The sequence below is a fragment of the Tursiops truncatus genome, chromosome 6 (genome assembly GCF_011762595.2).
Source record: "Tursiops truncatus isolate mTurTru1 chromosome 6, mTurTru1.mat.Y, whole genome shotgun sequence".
Classification (NCBI taxonomy): Eukaryota; Metazoa; Chordata; class Mammalia; order Artiodactyla; family Delphinidae; genus Tursiops; species Tursiops truncatus.
The window spans coordinates 112,003,444-112,021,893 of record NC_047039.1 but is presented as its reverse complement, the minus strand read 5'-3'; the positions used below and the strand labels follow the sequence as shown (position 1 = coordinate 112,021,893).

At 58.3% G+C, this 18,450-nt stretch overlaps 2 protein-coding genes across 14 annotated transcripts in view; both read left to right on the top strand.

The window, feature by feature from the left end:
- The window catches only part of RALGDS (ral guanine nucleotide dissociation stimulator), a 102,646-nt gene that overhangs the window by 22,116 nt on the left and 62,080 nt on the right, over positions 1-18,450 (top strand). For 3 of the 6 annotated variants that reach the window (XM_073806752.1, XM_073806753.1, XM_073806748.1), the window contains exon 1: positions 13,452-13,677. The exons of 1 other annotated variant lie outside the window; for it this stretch is intronic. Coding sequence is in view for 3 of the 5 variants with exons in the window: in XM_073806748.1 (XP_073662849.1) it covers positions 13,660-13,677 (18 nt within the window). In the remaining 2 variants the exon portion in view is untranslated. Of the gene's footprint in view, positions 1-13,450; positions 13,678-18,450 lie in introns of those variants that run through there. 2 more of the 6 variants (XM_073806747.1, XM_033858959.2) reach the window with 2 other exon arrangements.
- Positions 73-10,008, top strand: GBGT1 (globoside alpha-1,3-N-acetylgalactosaminyltransferase 1 (FORS blood group)). Of its 8 annotated transcripts, none has more exons than XM_033858964.2 (7): positions 76-443; positions 1,306-1,497; positions 2,088-2,153; positions 6,534-6,584; positions 6,667-6,702; positions 7,427-7,561; positions 8,664-10,008. In XM_033858964.2, exons 2-7 carry the CDS (start codon positions 1,427-1,429, stop codon positions 9,346-9,348), a joined length of 1,044 nt encoding a protein of 347 aa, XP_033714855.1. In that variant the 5' UTR covers positions 76-443; positions 1,306-1,426; the 3' UTR covers positions 9,349-10,008. The 8 variants fall into 8 exon arrangements, with proteins under 8 accessions (XP_033714856.1, XP_033714858.1, XP_033714857.1 ...); XM_033858963.2 differs by having other exon boundaries at positions 76-457; XM_033858965.2 differs by lacking the exon at positions 6,667-6,702 and having other exon boundaries at positions 73-457.

Sequence of the window (18,450 nt, the reverse complement as noted above, 5' to 3'; positions counted from 1 at the left end):
GCGGGCCCTTAGTCAGGCCCCACCCAGCGCGCTACTAAAGGCACCCGGCAGGCCCCGGGTTTTGCCGGACTGCAGGCGAACGGAGACCCTGTTTTCAGGGCGGGGCTGCGCCCCTCCGTCTGTTCTAACGCTGGTCCGGCCGCAAGGGGCTGAGTCTGCAGTCCGCAGGGACAGTCACGCTCCCGCGCCGCTCCCTGTCCCCGCCCCGCGCCCGGCCGGAGGAGCAGCGCCGCGAGCCCGGAGCCTGCAGTGGCCGGCCGAAGTCGAGGTGCGCGTCTCAGACCCAAGCTCCTGGGTGCAGATCCCCGGCTGGGGCGGCCGAAGCTCGGGCCTGGTTCTGCGTCGGCGGAGCGGCCCCGGCGGCCCGGGCTCCACCGGAGGAAGAATCCAGCGGAGCCGACGGTCGACGCGGAGCTTTGGAGGACGCCGCGCCCCAAGCCCGGGTGGGGAAACGGAGGTCCGCAGAGGGAGGGAGAGGGAGAGGGAGCGGGCCTGCCAGAGGCCACCGGGTGAGCCGGGGCCAAAGCCCCAAAACTCCGGCCCGGGGATCTTTATCTGACCTCGGGCGGACCCCCGCAGAGCTGTCAGGCGTCCCGCGCTCTCTGTGACCCGGGCCGGACCCAGGGCTTTAGAGCCCTTCCCGCACATCAGGGGCGGTGCGGATTGCGTCTTGCCACCTCACCAAGCCCCCTATAGCTGAGGAGGACGCCGAGGCTGTGGTGGAGCGGGCAGGAGAGCGCCTTGCCCAGGTTTACCGCCGAGAGCGGGTGAGAGCTGAAGCGCGTTCCCGCGGTCCCGGGAGAGCCCAGGCCCCCTCTCCCGGAGGAATGCGCTGCTACCACTCCTGCCCCCACCCCCATCCCGGGGGATCTATGCCGCCCCTCCCAGCGCACCCCCCCCACCCCAGGCCGAGTGTGTCCCCGCGGTGCGGGCTCTGGGCTTGATTTCCGGCGTCCTCCCAGTTTCCCCAGGAATCCTTCTCCAAGCCCCGCCCCCCCCAAGCGCTGTTCCCCTAGTCCCTAGGATGGCCGCCCTTAGCTTAACACAGAAGGAGGTCAGTAGGGAGACCTGAGAGACAAGGCAAGGAGCCAGGCGCCTTTCCGGCCCAGGACCTTTTGCAAGGCACCGCAGCAGGCTTTGGCTGAGTCCTGAGCCTCTGTCCTTCAGAACTGCCAGACCTGGGCCTGGGCCCAGCAGGACGAGGAGACAGCTGGAATCCACATTCCCCGGGTGAGGCCGCCCAGGGGAGGGCAGGGCAGCAAAAATGGGGCCACTGTCCTGTGGATAAGGAGCATTCCTTTGCAGGTGTTCCCCGGACCCCGGAGACACAGGCTCCGAGCCCAACACCTCTGAGAGAGGTGGGCTGATTCACCAAGGCACACCCAGACTCTGCAGGTACCCAGGCTCAGATGCTGCCCACCCAGCGATGCACTGCCCCAGACTAGCCCTGGGCCTGGGGTTCTGCCTGCTGGTGGGCATGGCCCTCTGCTCTCTGTGGTGAGCATACCCCATGGAGCCCTCCCTCCCTACCCCAGACCCCTCCGTCTCTCAGCATCTCAACCCCCAAACCTTGACCCCTTCACAGGATTCCCAGGTCCCACCCCCTTCTCTCGGTGCACCTGTCCCTTCACCCCAGCCCCAGTAAGACTGAACTAGCCTGGCTTATGTATTTTGCTTTGCACTGGCCTGGCCTTCGCACTTGCTCTTTCCTCTGCCTGGACTGTTCTTCTAGCCATGTTAATGTTTATGCTCCAGAATTCACCCTATGTGTTCTTCCCACAAAGCTCTGGGGGCCGCCCCCAACCACCAGCCCCCTGTGTGCAGGGCCTGGCATCAAGAGCATTCCTGTCCCAGGAATGAACGGCTGCACGGCTCATGACTCATTGCGGCTAATGACTCATTGCAGAAGACCAGGAGGCTTTGTCCTCCGAGGTCAGCCAGACCCAAGGAATGATTGGGCGGGGGCGGGGGGAGGGGAGGTGTATCCCAGGTGCACCACGCGGGGCCTGCATTCCCACTGACATGCAGCAAAGTGAGTTTTCAGCCTCACGTGCAAAGTCAGGTCAACAGGTGTATTTCCTTCCCAGGGTGTATGTCGAGAACTGGCTGCCGGTCTCCTATGTCCCCTATTATCTCCCCTGCCCAGAGATCTTGTAAGTATGGGCCAGGGCGAATTGGGGGCCCCCGGAGTGGAGAGGGTGAGCGGGTTTTTAAGGTCACTTTGTAGGTTCTTAGGTCCTAAGCTCATGATTCTGAGCAGTGTGATGGGCTGCCACAGGTGTGGAGTGAAATTCCCCTGTTTCAGTCCTTGGGTGTCCTTGCAGTGCCCCCTCCACAGTTGTGACCTTGAGCATGTTGCATAGCTCTGAGCCTCACTTGCTGTATCTGTAAAATGGGATGATAGAGGTGCCCCTCCCGAGCCAGCCAGAGCATGGGGTACTGTAATGATGCCTGTAAATAGCCTGGTGTTGCACCTGGCACGTAGGAGGTGCTCAGGAAAGAGTGCTTTCAGGACTTGACTTCTTTTTCTTTTTTTAATACATTTATTTATTTTATTTTATTTTTTATTTTTGGCTGCATTGGGTCTTCTTAGCTGCACGCGGGCTTTCTCTAGTTGTGGCGACTGGGGCCACTCTTCGTTGAGACGCGCGGGCTTCTCATTGCGGTGGCTTCTCTTGTTGCGGAGCATGGTCTCTAGGTACGCGGGCTTCAGTAGTTGTGGCATGTGGGCTCAGTAGTTGTGGCTCGCAGTCTTAGTTGCTCCGCGGCCTGTGGGATCTCCCTGGACCAGGGATCGAACCCTTGTCCCCTGCATTGGCAGGCGGATTCTTAACCACTGCGCCACCAGGGAAGTCCAGGACTTGACATTTTGCTCAATTTTGTGTTCTCTGTGGCTTCAAAGAAGAAATGGACACGTGACCAGTCTCCCCCACATAACAAATCTGACATTTTGTCAGTTAAGAGTGAAAAAGATTTGGTTATAGATGAACCTAGAACTTGAAATGATTCCTACTGATTGCGTCACTTTTTATATCCGATATCAAACGTATCTCAGACTTGCCAAGATGGGATGGAACAGTCTGCCGTTCAGATCGCCCCAGCGCTCTTGTCGTTCAGCTGTCCTTAGCGAATAATTCTCTGCCCTGGGCAGGTTGTTCTGTGACAGCGCCGGCCTGATTCCAGTGACGTCCTCTCACCGTGCTTTGTTTCATGCCCCAAATAAGTGCTGGTTTATAAGAACCAGTGTGTTTCCCAGCCAAGTCCTCTGTGTCATCAGACTAAAACTAATAACAATAATTTTCAAAGTCCAAAAAAAAAAGAGTGAAAAAGGTGATTTGGGACAGTCTCAAGGGGACATTTGGCCACCCAGCCTTGTTTTTCATGACAGCAAAAGGAAAGTTTAAAATCTGGATGATAGACTACTAACTAACAACAAAGTGTGTTTCACTATTATAAACATAGAATACAGTAAATTAGGAGGCTGGATAACAGAAAAGACAAAAGAAAATGAAATACCCTCTTGTGTTTTGCTGGTCCAAGTCACACTCTGACTCCAAAGTTCATTGTCAGCTCGTTGGTTGCTACGCTTTCTATCTGAACAGATTGTTCTAAAAAGCAGAAAGGCTGCTTGGTATCGAAAGTAGCTGTGACCACAGCGTTTTTGTGATTTTTATCCAGTTTCCCCAGAATTGGCTTGCTTTTTTGGCATCTGGTCACCATCATTTTATTCCACCCAGGGACTGGGCCCTAATTCTTGAATCCCTCTCCCTTTCCCACCAGCAAGTTTGCAGCATTTAGGTTGTTTCCAATTTCCCAGCGTTCTAAATCAGTTTGTAGTGAGCAGCTTTGGATAGGCCGCTTTTTCCATCTTAAAGATCCTTTCCTTTGGTAAGTTTCTGAGCCAAAGGATATGGCTGAGGTATTCATCCATCGCGTCAGGTTGCTCTCCAGGGGGACAGGGGCACACACACACTCGAACTCACACAGATATGCCACCCCCTCCACCCCGCTGCAGCTGCATTGCACCTGGGCCGGTGCTGGAAGTATTAGGTGCTATGAAAAACAAAAAGCAAACCACCTTGCTGACTCCAGACATGGGAAATGTGATGTGGTTTGAATTCCATTTCTTTGATTCCTACCAGGCCCTCACCTCCCCCACGCCTTCCCATTAACTGAATTTCCTCTTTGGCAACTCGCCTACTCCAGCACCTTCTCTCCTTGGCCTGTCGGTGGGTCCTCTATCACCACCCTTGGCCGAAAGTACTTGCTACATTTTTTTTTCTTTGCAGTTGGTCTGGCTTTTGGTTCTACTGAGTTATTTTTTTTTAATCAATTAAAGTTGGAGAGTTTCGTTTGTTTGAAATGGTCACATCTTCCCCTCTGTTCACTTGGATCTCTTCTTTACTTTTAGTTTCATGACCTTCAGAGGTTTGGAAACGTGAAGTTCCTTTTTTTGGCGCTGGCTCATCTGTGGCTTTGGAATTCTTCTGTCTAACCCGTGAAAGTGGCCAGAGCAGAGTTGGGTCCAGGCTGGTGGGGGAAAGGGAAATACCGATGGCCAGGGAAGTGTGGAACAAGGGCCCCTTTCCCCTTCTCACTTCTGACCACCTTCTCAGAGTCCCATCACTTTCTTTTCTTCTTTCTTTTTTTTTTTTTTTCTTTTTGAAGATGTTGTCTTCTTTATTTATTTTTGGCTGTGCTGTGCAGCACGCAGGATCTTAGTTCCCTGACCAGGAATCAAACCCGCACCCCCTGCAGTGGAAGCGTGGACGGCCAGGGAAGTCCCCCTATCCCTTTCTGAGCAGGGGCCTAACATGTGCTTGTCTGTGTGAATCTAGGGCAGGGGGCCAATTGGATGGATCAACTTTTAAAAATTGTTGCTTCCAGAGTATAGACAGATCACAGAAGGACACATACAATAGGGTTTCACTTCTAAGAGGTCTCTGGAATAGTCATATTTCTAGAGACAGAAGTAGGAACAATGTTCCCAGGGGCTGGGAGAGGGAATGGGGAGTTAGTGTGTCGGGGGAACAGGGTCTCAGTTTGGGAAATGAAAAAGTTCTGGACGTGGATGGGGGTGACGGTTGCCCGACAATGTGAACGTCCTTTAAGGCCCCTGAACTGTACACTTTCAAATGGTTAAAATGGGAAATCTTTGTTACGTATATCTTACCACACACACAAAGCATAGACTGAAAAAACTAGGAGAGCTCCAGGAGGCTTAAGCCATCCCATGGTAGGTGACGTACTGAAGAGACCCAAGTGGACGGCAGGCACCCACGTCCTCAGGTGGTCTGAGCCTTACAGGCGAGCTCAGGCCTCTGCTGAAACAGGTTCTGACCCGGTCCCTGGGTGGCCTTGAGCAAGCCTTCCCATCCCCCAGGCCTCGCTTCCACCCCGGGGATCGATATTATTGTCCCCATTTTAAGGGTGAGGGAACTAAACCCCGAGGAGTGAGATGTCTGGCCCCTGGTCTCTCCAGCCAGCTGGCAGCAGAGCCAGAGGCATGTCACTGGCAGCCTCCTGTGTCTGACCCTGTCGCCGGCCACCTCCTTCCTTAATCAGCCCTCCTTCCTAATCCCCCCAGGTTGGCCGCAGCTAGTGGGGGCCAGCCACACAGACAGCCTGCCAAGAAGGGGCCAGGGTGCTGCCCTTACCATTCGCTCCGTGCTGGGCACTGGCTGACAGGCCCCGACTTACATACCTCTCTTACCTCTCACGACAGCTCTAAGGGTTAAGGGTGCTGCCTCATTTTACAGATAAGGGAAAATGGGTGTATCAGTCAGCCTTCCACTAAAAAAACAGAACCTGGAAGAGGGAGGGAGACGACTGAATGACTGACTGACTGATTGATTGAAAGCAATCGGCTTACACGACTGTGGGGTGGCGAAGCCGGTCTGAAATCCACGGAGCGGGCCGTCGGGAAGGGTGGGCTGGAACTCTTCGGCAGGAGCTGACACTACTGTCCACCGGCAGAATTTCTTCTTCAGGGAAACCTCAGTTCTATGCTATAGCTTTTCAACTGCCCGTACCAGGCCTGCCAGACTATGGAGGATGGTGTAGATGTCACTGACATCTACAAAACCTGTACCTTCACAGCGACGCCTTGATTGGTGGTTGTGACACTGGCTTCTTCAGCTGACCGTCACCGTAGGTTCAGGTTAAGTAACTCGCCCACCCAGGCTAGAAGGTGGCAGAACTGGGCTCACCGGGCCTTTACAGCTCCACAGACCTTCTCCCCAGTGCCCAGGCTCTTCCAGAGCAATATGTTTGAAAGAGAGACAGAAAAAGACTTTGGAGACAGATGGTACCAGGCTGGAATCACTGCCCTGCCACACGGTGACTCTGGATAGACCGCCTCTATAGGAGTCCAGCCCCGACAGAGTGGACAGGGCAGTGGGGGTGGGTCAAGGGCGTCTGGGGGGTTGGGGGTGCCTGTCCCATGGGGGTGCTTCACCTTGACCTCATCCTTCCCTGCTGAGTGTTTCTGCCCCCCACCGGCACTAATGGCTCTGTCTCACCTCTCCCACCAGCAACATGAAGCTGCAGTACAAGGGGGAGAAGCCATTCCAGCCTGTGACACCGTAAGCAGACTGTCACTTCCCCCTTTGTGGCCCCGGGGTTGGGGGCTGCCTCCCCTTAACCACTCACCCTTCTTGATTACAGATCACAGTACCCTCAGCCCAAGCTGCTGAAGCAAAAGTAGGTGTTGATTAGGGCCTGGGCCCAGAATGGGGAGACCTGGGGTAGAGGCGGGGGCGCGGGCCTCTGATCTGGAAGTTGGGGTACTGGAGGTGTCCACTGGCCTCGGGGTCTGGGTCGTCTGGGACCTGGGCTCCGGTCCAGCTCTGTCACTAGCTGTGTGACCTTGGACAGGTTAGCCAACCACTCTGCGATTTTTCTGCACAGGTGAATAATAATAATACCCACCTGATAGGAGGTTGGAGGCCCGGATGAGACGGTGTTTGCAAAGTGCACAGCAGGGAATTCCCTGGCAGCCCAAGTGGTTAGGACTCCGAGCTGGCACTGCTGGAGGGCCTGGGTTCAATCCGTGGTCAGGGAGCTGAGATCTCTCAAGTTGCGTGGCGCGGCCAAAAGTAATAATAATAATAATAACGCAGAGCACTGTGCCTTCTGCGTGGCCGCGCTCGATCCGTCGTCGATGATGATGTTGATGACCCCCGTCTCCGAGGCACTTAGCGGGCACCGGAAATGCCAGGCTCCTCTAGACGCTGGGCATGCGTTAACTCCTGGTCTTGACCACGCTGGGAAGTAGCTATGACTATCCCCACTTTCCACATGAGGATACTGGGGCCCAGAGACGGGGATGAAGCTGCCCAGGGTCACACAGCTTTGGCAGGGCCAAGATGAGAGGGAGGCTTTCCCAGGGGAGGGTCTCAGCCCCCACGGCCTCCTCTGCTGCCAGGCCCACAGAGTTCCTGACGCTCACACCCTGGCTAGCGCCCATCGTCTCCGAGGGAACCTTCGAGCCGGAACTTCTGCGTCATATCTACCAGCCGCTGAACCTGACCGTCGGGGTCACGGTGTTTGCCGTGGGGAAGTGAGTAGTGGGCTGGGCTGGGCTGGGGGAAGGGGGGTTATAAATTCTGAGCCCCAGGAATTTATAGTCTGGGGAGAGACAGGACCCCAACCCGGGCACCAGGGAGGCCCTGAACCAGGTGCTGTGCAGGTGGGAAGGTACAGAGTGGAGTATGCTGGTGGGAGGGGAGCTTCCTGGAGGAAGGGGGTCTGGCCCTGGCATGGAAGGGGGGAGGGGGAGGCAGCCCAGGTGAGGGGGCAGCAGGAGCCTTTGTCAGGAGACACCCTTGTCCCTTCACCCCTTCTGCTTCCCCTGAACCGTCCAGGCAGGTGTGAAGGAGTGGAAAGCCCCCCAGACCACCGCATAGAATTGGGGGTCCGTGATCAGGCCACAGGCAGGTCAAGAGACCCAGGCAGAGCCGGCCCATCCTTGGGGACCCTCTCTCCTCCAGCCTCTGGCCTGTGGGCTCTCTGGACACCTCCTGTTTTCCCCTCTCCTTCCTCACCCCGCCTGCCCTTTCCTTTAGGAGCCATCACCTGGCAGCTTCCCTCTGGGTCCCTTTCTGGGACTCCTGAGAGAGGGACCCTAATGGGTCCCCAGCAGCTAAGCACTGGCCAGATGATGGATGGCCCGGCGGGGATCAGGGGACCCCCCCACCCCTGGCCCAATCGGCACCCCGCAGCCAGCACCACCCACCTTCCCTTGACTCGGCCACTTCCCCGTTTCTTGGCTCCTTTCCTCTCTCTGAGGCTCAGTGTCTGTGCCTAGGAGGTGGGGACTGTGGTCCCTGCCTTCTAGGGAGTTTATGAGGCTAGAAGGAGAGAAGAATCCCTTAGAACACTGCCTGGCACTTAGTAAGTGCTCAGTAAAAGTTAGCTCAGTCTGTGAATATGAGTCATCAATCATCATTATTAGGACGGTCTTAAGAGGTTGGTACTAAGATGGTGGGGATTTGACAGACAAGGACCCCGAGGGGCGGACCTGAGTGCCTTCTGGAGATGGGAAGCTGGGAGGTGGACCCCAGCCCGGCCAGCCCCAGCCCTGTCCGTGTGGTGCTACCTAGTGGGGACCCAGGCAGTGGCCCCGCTGAGGCCACGGGGCGTGATGGGATTCTCTCCACCAGGTACACCCAGTTCGTCCAGCGCTTCCTGGAGTCAGCCGAGCAGTTCTTCATGCAGGGGTTCCGGGTGCACTACTATGTCTTCACTAACGACCCCACGGCCGTTCCTCGGGTCCGGCTGGGCTCCGGCCGCCTCGTCAGCACCATCCCCATCCTGAGGCACTCCCGCTGGGAGGAGATCTCCACACGCCGCATGCAGAGCATCAGCCAGCACATTGCCGAGAGGGCGCACCGGGAGGTCGACTACCTCTTCTGCCTCAATGTGGACATGGTGTTCCGGAACCCATGGGGCCCCGAGACCTTGGGGGACCTGGTCGCTGCCGTTCACCCCGGCTACTTCGCTGTTCCCCGCCAGCAGTTCCCCTACGAGCGCCGGCCTCTTTCCACCGCCTTTGTGGCGGATGGCGAGGGGGATTTCTATTATGGCGGGGCGGTCTTTGGGGGGCGGGTGGCCGAGGTGTATGAGTTTACCAGAGGCTGCCACATGGGCATCCTGGCAGACAAGGCCAACGGCATCATGGCGGCCTGGCAGGAGGAGAGTCACCTGAACCGCCGCTTCATCTCACATAAGCCCTCCAAAGTGCTGTCCCCCGAGTACCTCTGGGATGACAGGAAGCCCCAGCCCCCCAGCCTGAAGCTGATCCGCTTTTCTACCCTCGACAAGGACACCGACTGGCTGAGAAGCTGATGGCTGAGCCGGGGCTGCCGTGGATGGGGGGACCCCAGTGAGCGCCCAGCTCACCGGAGCCTCCCTGCACCGGTGCCTCACTTCTCAAGCCTTAAGTGAGACCAGCCCTGTGCTGTCCACCTCCCAGTCTGCCAGCAGAATCCAATGGGAAAATGGGCCTGTGAAGACCTTTGTAAACTGTGAAGGGTGGTGCGCATATGAGGAGAACGCCAAGATCATGTAGCCTGTGTCCCAAGAACAGCAGGACAGGAGGCGGGGAGACCAGAGGTAGAAAAAGACAGGGCCCGGCAGGCCTCACCCAGCACACGTGCCTTGGGGCAGGCTCTGGAGTCTCAGCCCCGCCCAGTACCTCAAATCCCCCTCTGCCCCCCTTCTGTTGCCTGTTGCCCTTAAAGTTGCACTTCTAACACTGTGTGAAAGGCATCCCGGACCCCTTTTCTCTGGCTGCGGGAGTCCTGGATACTGTGATGTCCCCCAGCCACACAGAGCCAGTTCCTCGCTCAGGTCCCTGAGGGAGCCTTTGACATCGCCCAGGTCTAGGCTCGCTCTGGTTTCATGTCCCACCTCCCTTGAGGTGCACCACACTCCCTGGCACCAGCCGCCTCCTTTGTAAGAGGGTTTGGGCAGTTTTTAATAAAGGTGGCGTGTGCTTGGCCCTAACCGGGTTTCTTCACCTGCACATCCGGGTATCTTGGCCACCAGCCCGCAGGGATGCAGACAGCCTGGGTTGCAAATACACTCAGCTCGGGTGGGTGTGGTCAGGGTATAGTTTTCCAGAAACCTGGGCTGATGCCGCTGCAACAGACAGGATTTCACCCTGCTTCTCCTGGGAGATGGGTGAAGTGGAAGTGTCGCCAGATATGCTCTCCTGCCTTGGGGGACGCAGAGCCCACCAGCTGGATACCCTGTGGGGTCTTGGTCCCTGAGCACGTAGCAAATATGTCTGCCGGGGTTCCTGCATCCGCGGTCAGTCTTAGCCCTGGGATGCCCCTGGCAGGCCTGGGGCCCCAAGGCCATGGTGCAGGCCCAGGATTAGAGGGTCTTCAGAGTCCTGTGGTGGTTCCCTCTGCCTGGTGGGACAGAGATGCAGTGGGGGGTGGCCCAGTGTCCACTGCCCTGGGGGCAGCAGCATCTTTGCCACGTAAGGCAGGGGCGGAGGGCGGGGGGCGATGCGGTCTGTGGCCATGTCGGGAGGAGGAGGAACCCACCCACCTGACCACCCCTGGCAAAACGGGGGCCAGCCCCAAGTCCACTCTTCCTGCAGCCTGTGTTTTGGGCGGCAAGCAAGGACAGACTGCAAGAGTGTGGACAGACTGAGTGATCGCTGTGAGGAGACAGCCTGCGCTGGAGAGGACGGTCAGGGAGAGGCCCCGAGGGGCTCCCTGGGCAGAGGGACAAGGGTGGACCCATGGCCCATGTGTCGCTAGTGGGGAGCACCTTAACCATGGTGCCTGGACCTGCCCCAGGGTGTGTGTGAGGCCAGCAGTGTTGAATGGGCAGGCCCTGCCTTCAAGGAGCTTCCATGTTGGAGCATGGAGAGGGCCCTTAATGTGGAGACCAGAGAAGCCCTCAGGAGCAGGTGGCCCTGAGGCCCGGGCAGCACCATCCTTGCTGCGGGGAAGTGAGCCCCTTCTCACACCCAGCCCAGCTGATGGGCCCTGCTCAGCCGTGGCTCAAACCCCAGGCACTATGGCTACCCTGGTCTCCATCCCAGGGCGCAGGCCTCAGACACAGTGGAGTGAGTTATAGTGCCCAACTCCTGGACCCAAACCGGGGTCCAGGCTACTTTCCAAAAAGGAGCTGAGGGCTTGGGGCCAGAGCTGCTCCGTGGGTGTGAAGAAGGGGACTGGTAAGAGTGGGAGGGGTGGCAGGAGACAGGCCCGACCCAGCAGAGGGAGGGGGAGTGCCGGAAATAGAAATAGACAAAATTACAGATGCAAAATGTCTGCAGTGCCCCCTGCCAGCGAGGCCCCTGAAACTTAAACTTGCTGTCCCCTCATGGCCACCTACCACCTCCCCGCTCCCTACAGTCCAGCATCCCTGCTCTGCCACAGGGCCTGGCCCTGCACACCTCCACTCACACGGCCTGCCGGTCAGGCCTCCCTGTCCAATCACCTGGCCAGTTCCTGGGGACAGACTCCTGACATCTCCAGGAAGCCTGCCTTGACTTATTCCCCCTCCAGGGTGGGTGCCTTTCAGTGTTCCCATAAATCCTCATCCCTATGTCATCATTGACAGTGTTCTGCCCATCTCCACCCCTTTCCCCAGTTGGTAAACCCCAAGAGGGTACAGATGGCGGTCAGCCAGGTTTACCCTGGTACCCGAAACCCAGGAGGCATTCCATGAATGTTTGTTGAATGACTGCATGAATGTGAGGCAGCTGAGAGAACACGGGTTTGAGTCTGTCCTAGCACACGAGGGATGCTGGGCAGGTTACTCTATCTCTCTGAGGCCCTGGGGTGACGATCAAATGGGATTATGGCTGGGAGACCTCTGCGCACTGACTTCTGGGCACGTACTTGGAGAAGTAGATAGGTCTGGGACCTAGCTAGGCAACATGCCCAACCCTGGGAGAGGGCAGATGACCATCATAGCCCCCACTGTGCAAAGGAGGAAACTGAGGCAGACCCCATCCCTGGCTGCATCTCAGGGATGCATGCTTGCGTGGGGTGAATAACGCACCTTCCAGTTGAGATGCTGTGGCTCTGACAAAGCCACATGGATCGTGTCCCCTGCGGCCCCCAACCTGCAGTGATCCCCAACTCCTTGCCCCTCACTCAGCCCCCTTGTGGTCTGGTCCAGACACCCTCCCCAGTGTGTGCACCCCTCACTCCTACCCCAGCCTCCCTACAGCCTTCCTCCCCCAGGGACCCCACCAAGCCCTCCCCCCCACAGAGCCCCTGCCTGCAGCGCCCCTCCCTGAAGCCCCCCATCCGAGAGGGACTCACCTCCAAGGCTGGGCTCAGAGGCCACAGCCTTGGGCTCCTGTGCAACCACAGCCTTTGAGGTCAGAATGATCTGGGTTGAAACCCACAGCGGGGCCACGTCACAGCCCTGTGACAGGCAATCTCGTGTGGTGACTCTCAGAGCCTCAGTTTCCTCCACTGAAGATAAGGTCAGTCCCTCTGACCTTGGGAGGGAGTGTTGGGGATTAAAGCAGGGGAAGGTGCCCCAAGTGCTTGGACTCAGGAGGTCGTCTGGCTGAGGGCGCCCAACACAGGACGAGGCCTCTGATGGTCAGCGCAGGCTCAGTGAAGGTAGAGCAATGATTCTGAGTCCCCTGTTCACTTAGAGCTGAGTGACCTTGAGAGCTGAGGCCACTGTTCACAAATAAAAAGTCAAAATCACTGAGCACCCAGGGGGTGTTCTTACTAACACTAACTACCGCCGACAGTCATTCAGCCAGTGGTGGGCCCCTCCTCCCTGGGCTCCTCCAGCCCCCTTTCACCAGCCAGGGCTGCAGCTGGCGACAGGCTGGACCTCGTGTCCGGAAGTCCTGCCAGGAAAACAAGGAAGGGAGTGTAGGGGGGGTGGTGGTAGGGGCGGCTTGACCTTCTTTTCTGTACCCCGTGTCCACTGCCGCCTCCAGGACTGCCTGTCCCAGCCATGCGCTCATGCGCTGAGCTGGCCCCAGCAGGTGGGATACGGGGTAGGACGGAAGGATGGGGGTGTACAATCTCACATCTCCAGGTCTACACTACCACCCGGCCCAGCCCCCGCCCGGTTGCGTTTGGGGCGGCTGGAGGTCCTAGGGGGCACAGGAGGAACAGAGCAGGTGGCGGAGGTGGGAGACGCGCTGTGACTCTCCGGTGCGCTGCGCGCGAGCGCGCGGCAAGGCGGGGCTCACGTGCACGCGACGTCCACGGGCCCGCGCAGGCCCCGTGTGCGCTCCCGGCCGTAGACTCTAGGCCCTGCTGCCCCGGCGGGGTCCACCCGCGTCACCCGGCGAGAGGGAGACCGCTGCGCGTCCCCGAGCTCGCTCGGCGGGGTCCGCCCCTCACACCTGCGGTAGGCAGGGCAGGGGCGGGGCGGGGCGGGGCCTCGGCGGTCCCCGCCCACCCGGCCGGAGCCCGGGAGCCCGGGCGGAACCCAGCAGCGGGGCGCGAGCGGCCGGCGGCGCGGCGCAGACAATGGGAGCGGCGCTGGCGGCGGCGGTGGCGCTGGCGGAGCCCCGGGCCCGGCGGGGACGGGAGGCCGCGCCATGAGCCCCGCAGCCGGGCGCCCCCCTGCGCCGCGCGCGGGCCGAGGCCAGCGGCCTCTGCGAGCCCTGGGCCCCGCCCTGGGGCCGGCGATGTGCTGCCAGGGCTGAGGATGATGGTAGATTGCCAGGTGAGTGCCCCGCCCGGCCGCGACCGCCCTCCCCACCGCCAGGGGGTGGAGGAAGGACCGCGTGCCCGCCCCCCCCCGCCCGCACCCCATCCAGCCGGGAAGGAGCATCGCGCCGAGTCCACGCGGAGCGCGCGCTTACGCAGCAGTTCCGCGTCCCACCCTTCCTGGTACAGCTGGGAAACTGAGGCCAGGAGAAAGACACGGACTGGCCCGGGGCCACGAGGTGGGCAGAGTCCAGAAGAGAAGGGAGGGTTCCAGCCTCCAATGCCAGTGCTCAGCCACTATCATGGGGTTTCCTTTGGGAATGAGAGCCCCTAAGATTCTGGGCGACCCCTGTTCACCCCCACCCATGAGGGGCCCTTTCCTCTCGGTATCCCGACGCGCCCACGGGTACATACACACACATTGACTTCACAGGTGGGGACCATGGCGTAGATCCAGAGGAGAGTGGACACAGAAGTGACAAGGGGGAAAGAAGAAATTGGTTGGAGGCAGCTCTACCACGGGGCAGGACCATCTAGTCTCCTGGCAACATGCCCAGGGCTCAAAGCGTGAGGGACAGAGGTGCCAGGCAGACGGGCTGGGCGTCTCCAAGGTTCCCGGGGGTCGGCGTAGGCAGGAACAATCCCCAGGGCAGCCTGGAGAGGACAGTTCCTCGGGTCCTGCATCCACCACTCTGGGCGCCTGGAACTAGGATGAGATTCCCCCGTAGTGTGGAGGGAATTACAGGAGAGAAGTCCTCGGTTTAATCCACTGTAATTTGGGGTGCATAGTTGGAGTGATCCCGAGGGTCCTGCAGCTCGTAGAAGAGTCTTTTGGCCTTGGTTCTCCATCCCTGACCCACTGTGCTCCAACTCTTCCGAGTAGAAAATGCTTTCTACTCCTTCGAGGTCCTTCTGAGCAGGGGGCAGCCTGGGGGCCTGGGGACCTGGGGACCTGGGTGGTACAGAATGAGGCAGAGCATTGGACCACGTCTTTGTTGGCACCTGGGGGTCCTCATTTGGAAGTGGGTGGAGTCACTGCCCTGGTTGGAGTAAGGAGGCGTCCGGAGTGAACTGGACACCAGGACAGTGGCGGGAAAGAGGGGAGCAAGAGAGGCTTCTGAGGTCCTGCACATCGCCCCTGGAGCCGGCATGTCCTGCTCCTTTGCCCCTCCGGGGTAGGGAGAGTCGCTGCCTTGACTACACCCAAACAAAGGTGTGTGTTTTGTTTTCTGGTTTTCCTGCCTGGGGCTGCAGTGCTGGGGATGACCACCAGGGGGCGGGCTGTGCTCACTCTGCTCAATGGAGCAACTGGAGCAGGGAAGGGGCACCCGGGAGTCATTCTGGGCATCCCCCTGCCTCCGACCCAACAGGCACCTTTTATTGCTAGCCTCCAGGTCCACAATATGAGCTGCTCAGAGGCAGGAGGGGGCTCCAAGATCCTCTATTGATTCAGCTACTGTGCCCTGGGCACTCACCCAGGAGCTCACAGCTTGGAAGGGCAGATGGACAAAAGCAGGAAAGCAAATCCCCGTGAGAGAGAAGAGCAAGTGCTCTAGGGAATGAGTCAGGGCCCTGGAAGGAGGGCCAGGAGCCCCTGGAGGGTCTAAAAGGCCTCCAAGGTGACGTTGATGCTGTGACCAGAGAGACAAGAGCAGCCTAGCCCTGCACACTCTGTGAGCAGTGAGCCTGGGGGAAGGTCAAAGGTGAAGAGACTTGGAAACAGAAGATTTCGTAGCCAGGAGGAAGTGAGACAGGAGCCAGTGTGGCTGGGAGAGCTGAGAAGGAGAGCGGGGAGGAGGGCAGGGCAAGACCTGGAAGGACGTCCCGGTGTCTGTGCCATGCGACAGCATCCCCTAACGTAGCGCGTACAAGGACAAACACTGACCCTCTCAGTGTCTGTGACCAGGAGGCAGGCTCAGCTCAGCTGGGAGCCTCTGCCTCGAGGTCCCCCAGGAGGCTGGGCTGTGGTCTCAGCTGAGGCTCAGGGTGGGGTCTGTCTCTGAGACCATTCTGGGGTTATTGGTGGGATTCATCTAGGCAATGGGTGGGTGAAGAGAGATATTCCGGAAGGAAATGTCCTGTGGTCAGGGTTGATTTGAGGAGGGGAGGTTATGATGCTGAAGATGAGAATGATGATTGGGTCTGGCATCTACCAAGTGCTCACCTGCGCTCCATCCTCACTGCCCCGGGTCACCTGCATGGTCATCAGGTTCCTGGGCTCTGCCTGGAACACTGGCTTGGCTGCACTTGGCTGGGGTAGCAGAGGTGGTACTTGGTCCACTGGAGGTGGGGTGGTGTATTAGTTTCCTTTAGCTGCTGTAACAAAGTACCATAAACTGTGTGACTCAAAACAACAGAAATTTATTCTCTCTTAGTTCTGGAGGCCACCATGCTCTTTGAAGACTCTAGGAGGGGATCCTTCCTTGCCTCTGCCAGCTTCTGGTGGTGGCCAGCAATCCTTGATGTTCCCTGCCCTGTAGACGCATCCCTCCAAACTCTGCTTCCATACTCACATGGCCTCCTCTGTGTGTCTGTGTCCAGTTTTCCCTCTTCTTGTAAGGACACTGGTCATTTGATTAGGGCCCACCCTACTCCAGTATGACCTCAGCCTAACTTGATCATGTCTGCAAAGACCCTATTTTCCAGAGAAAGACAAATATCATGTGATATCGCTTATATGTGGAATCTTTAAAAATGGCGCAAATGAACTTATTTACAAAACAGAGAGTCACAGATGTGGAAAACAAACCTATGCTTACGAAGGGGGAAGCGGCGGGGGGAATAAATTGGGAGATGGGATTGACATGTACACAGTACTATATATAAAACAGATAACGAATAACAACCTACTGTATAGCACAGGGAACTCTACTCAGTACTCTGTAATGGCCTATATGGGAAAAGAATCTAAAAAAGAGTGGATATATGTAGATGTATAACTGATTCACTTTGCCGTACAGCAGAAAGTAACACGACATTGTAAATCAACTATAATCCAGTAAAAATTAATTTTTTAAAAAAAGAGTGCTCCTAAAAAAAAAGAGACTATTTCCAAATAAGGTCTTATTCACAGGTGCACAAGGTTAGGACTTCAACTTACCTTTCGTGGGGACATAAGTTCAGTCCACAACAAGGACACAGAAGTGATTCTACCCCCGAAGGCCAGGTACCCAGGTGTCCTCAGGGATGGGGGCAGCAGTTGGGGTCTAATCAGGTCTCCGGGGCTTGGCCCCCGGCTGGAGGTTTTGGGGTGTGAGTGGAGCCTGGGGGTGCCCTGTCGGGGACAGCACGGCTCCGCAGCTCGGCGCGTCCTGACGCAGCACCAGCAGGTGGCGCTGTGCCCTCCTTGCGACGGCCCCGGCGCGGCTCTGAACAGCCGCGGCGCGTAGACAAAGGTCTCACCTTCCAGTTTCGAGGAGACGACAGACACAAAATTGTAAACAGTCCAGGAGCACAGTCAGTTCAGGGGTGACGCGCTGCGGAGGAAATCAAACAAGGCGGGGCCCCGGGGTAGTGACTGGGTGGCGACCTGGATGGGCCGCCACGGGGCCCGACCCCGTCAGACCCACAAGGGTTAGTTTTTCGTTTCCTGCTATACCTGCAAGCTGAGCCGACCCTTCTCAGCTGCTTGCAGGGGCCCTGCAGCTATGATTACACTGGGGGTGGTTTCCAGACAGCTCTCCCATTACCGCCGGCCGGGTGTCCGTGCGTCCCAGATGTTGGGGGGATCACAGAAGGCAGCCATGGGGATGGGTGGGCAGGCCGAGCAGGTCAATGCTTGAGGGGGTCCCTTCCCCAGAGACCCTGCCCAAAGGGGGCGATGCTGCCTGAGCTCTCCCATGGCCCGCCTGGTGGGGTTCTGCCCGGTTGTACAAAGCGGGGAGCACCATCTGTTGCCGAGGACCAGGGCCCCTGGGCTCCCCGAGGCATCACTGAGATGCAGCAAAGTGCCCCGCGTGGCCCTGGCCCGGGAGGTGGAGGCCGTTTCTTCCTGTGTCCTTTGGGCGCTTCCGCATCTCACAAGGCCGGGGCCAGTAGCCCTTGGCGGTGGGTCACTGAGGGATTTACGCAGCACATGTTCATCGAGGGCCTCAGAACTGAGCACTTGGCCCTTGCGGAGCACCTTGACTCCCATCTGAGGGGATCTGACCATAGACACGAGGGACAAGGGTATAGGACAAGCAATAGATCCAGTGGGGAAGGCATTGGGCTGGGACCCTGGGGACCTGGGTTTGGTGGCCGCTCGGCCAGCAGTGGCACACTGGCCACGGGGCCACGCTCTGTAGAGTTCTAGGCCACTCCCACACCTCCATCCCGGGCTGCGGAGATGCCTGTTGTAACGACAGCCAGCCCATGGCACCTTCCCTGCGTCCGGCCTTGGGCTGCAGTGTCTCGCTGTATCTGCAAGATCAGCACTGCTGCCATCCTCACTTTTGGGAAACTGAGGCCCTGGAAGGCCCAGGGACTCCCACAGCTAGATAGTGGCAGGGCTGGTGAGGGCGCGTCCCTGCGTGCAGACAAGCCTGGGAGGGGCTCGGCATGGGCATGGGCGTTGGGGGCAAATTCCTTCCAATTACAGTGAGCTCCCAACGGTCAGGGCAGGGCAGGCCCCAAGGTGGTGGTTAACAGCGGGAGTGGAGACGTAAACAGAGCTAATGAACCCCTTTGTCCTCACCCCGCTGTAATGAAGGCTTTGAACTCTGTTCTCTGCATTTTCTTAGGGTTCTGGGTTTTTGAACCTCAGTGAGTCTTCTCTTAGGGTCACGGCTGAGTGGTCTCCCTGGGGGTG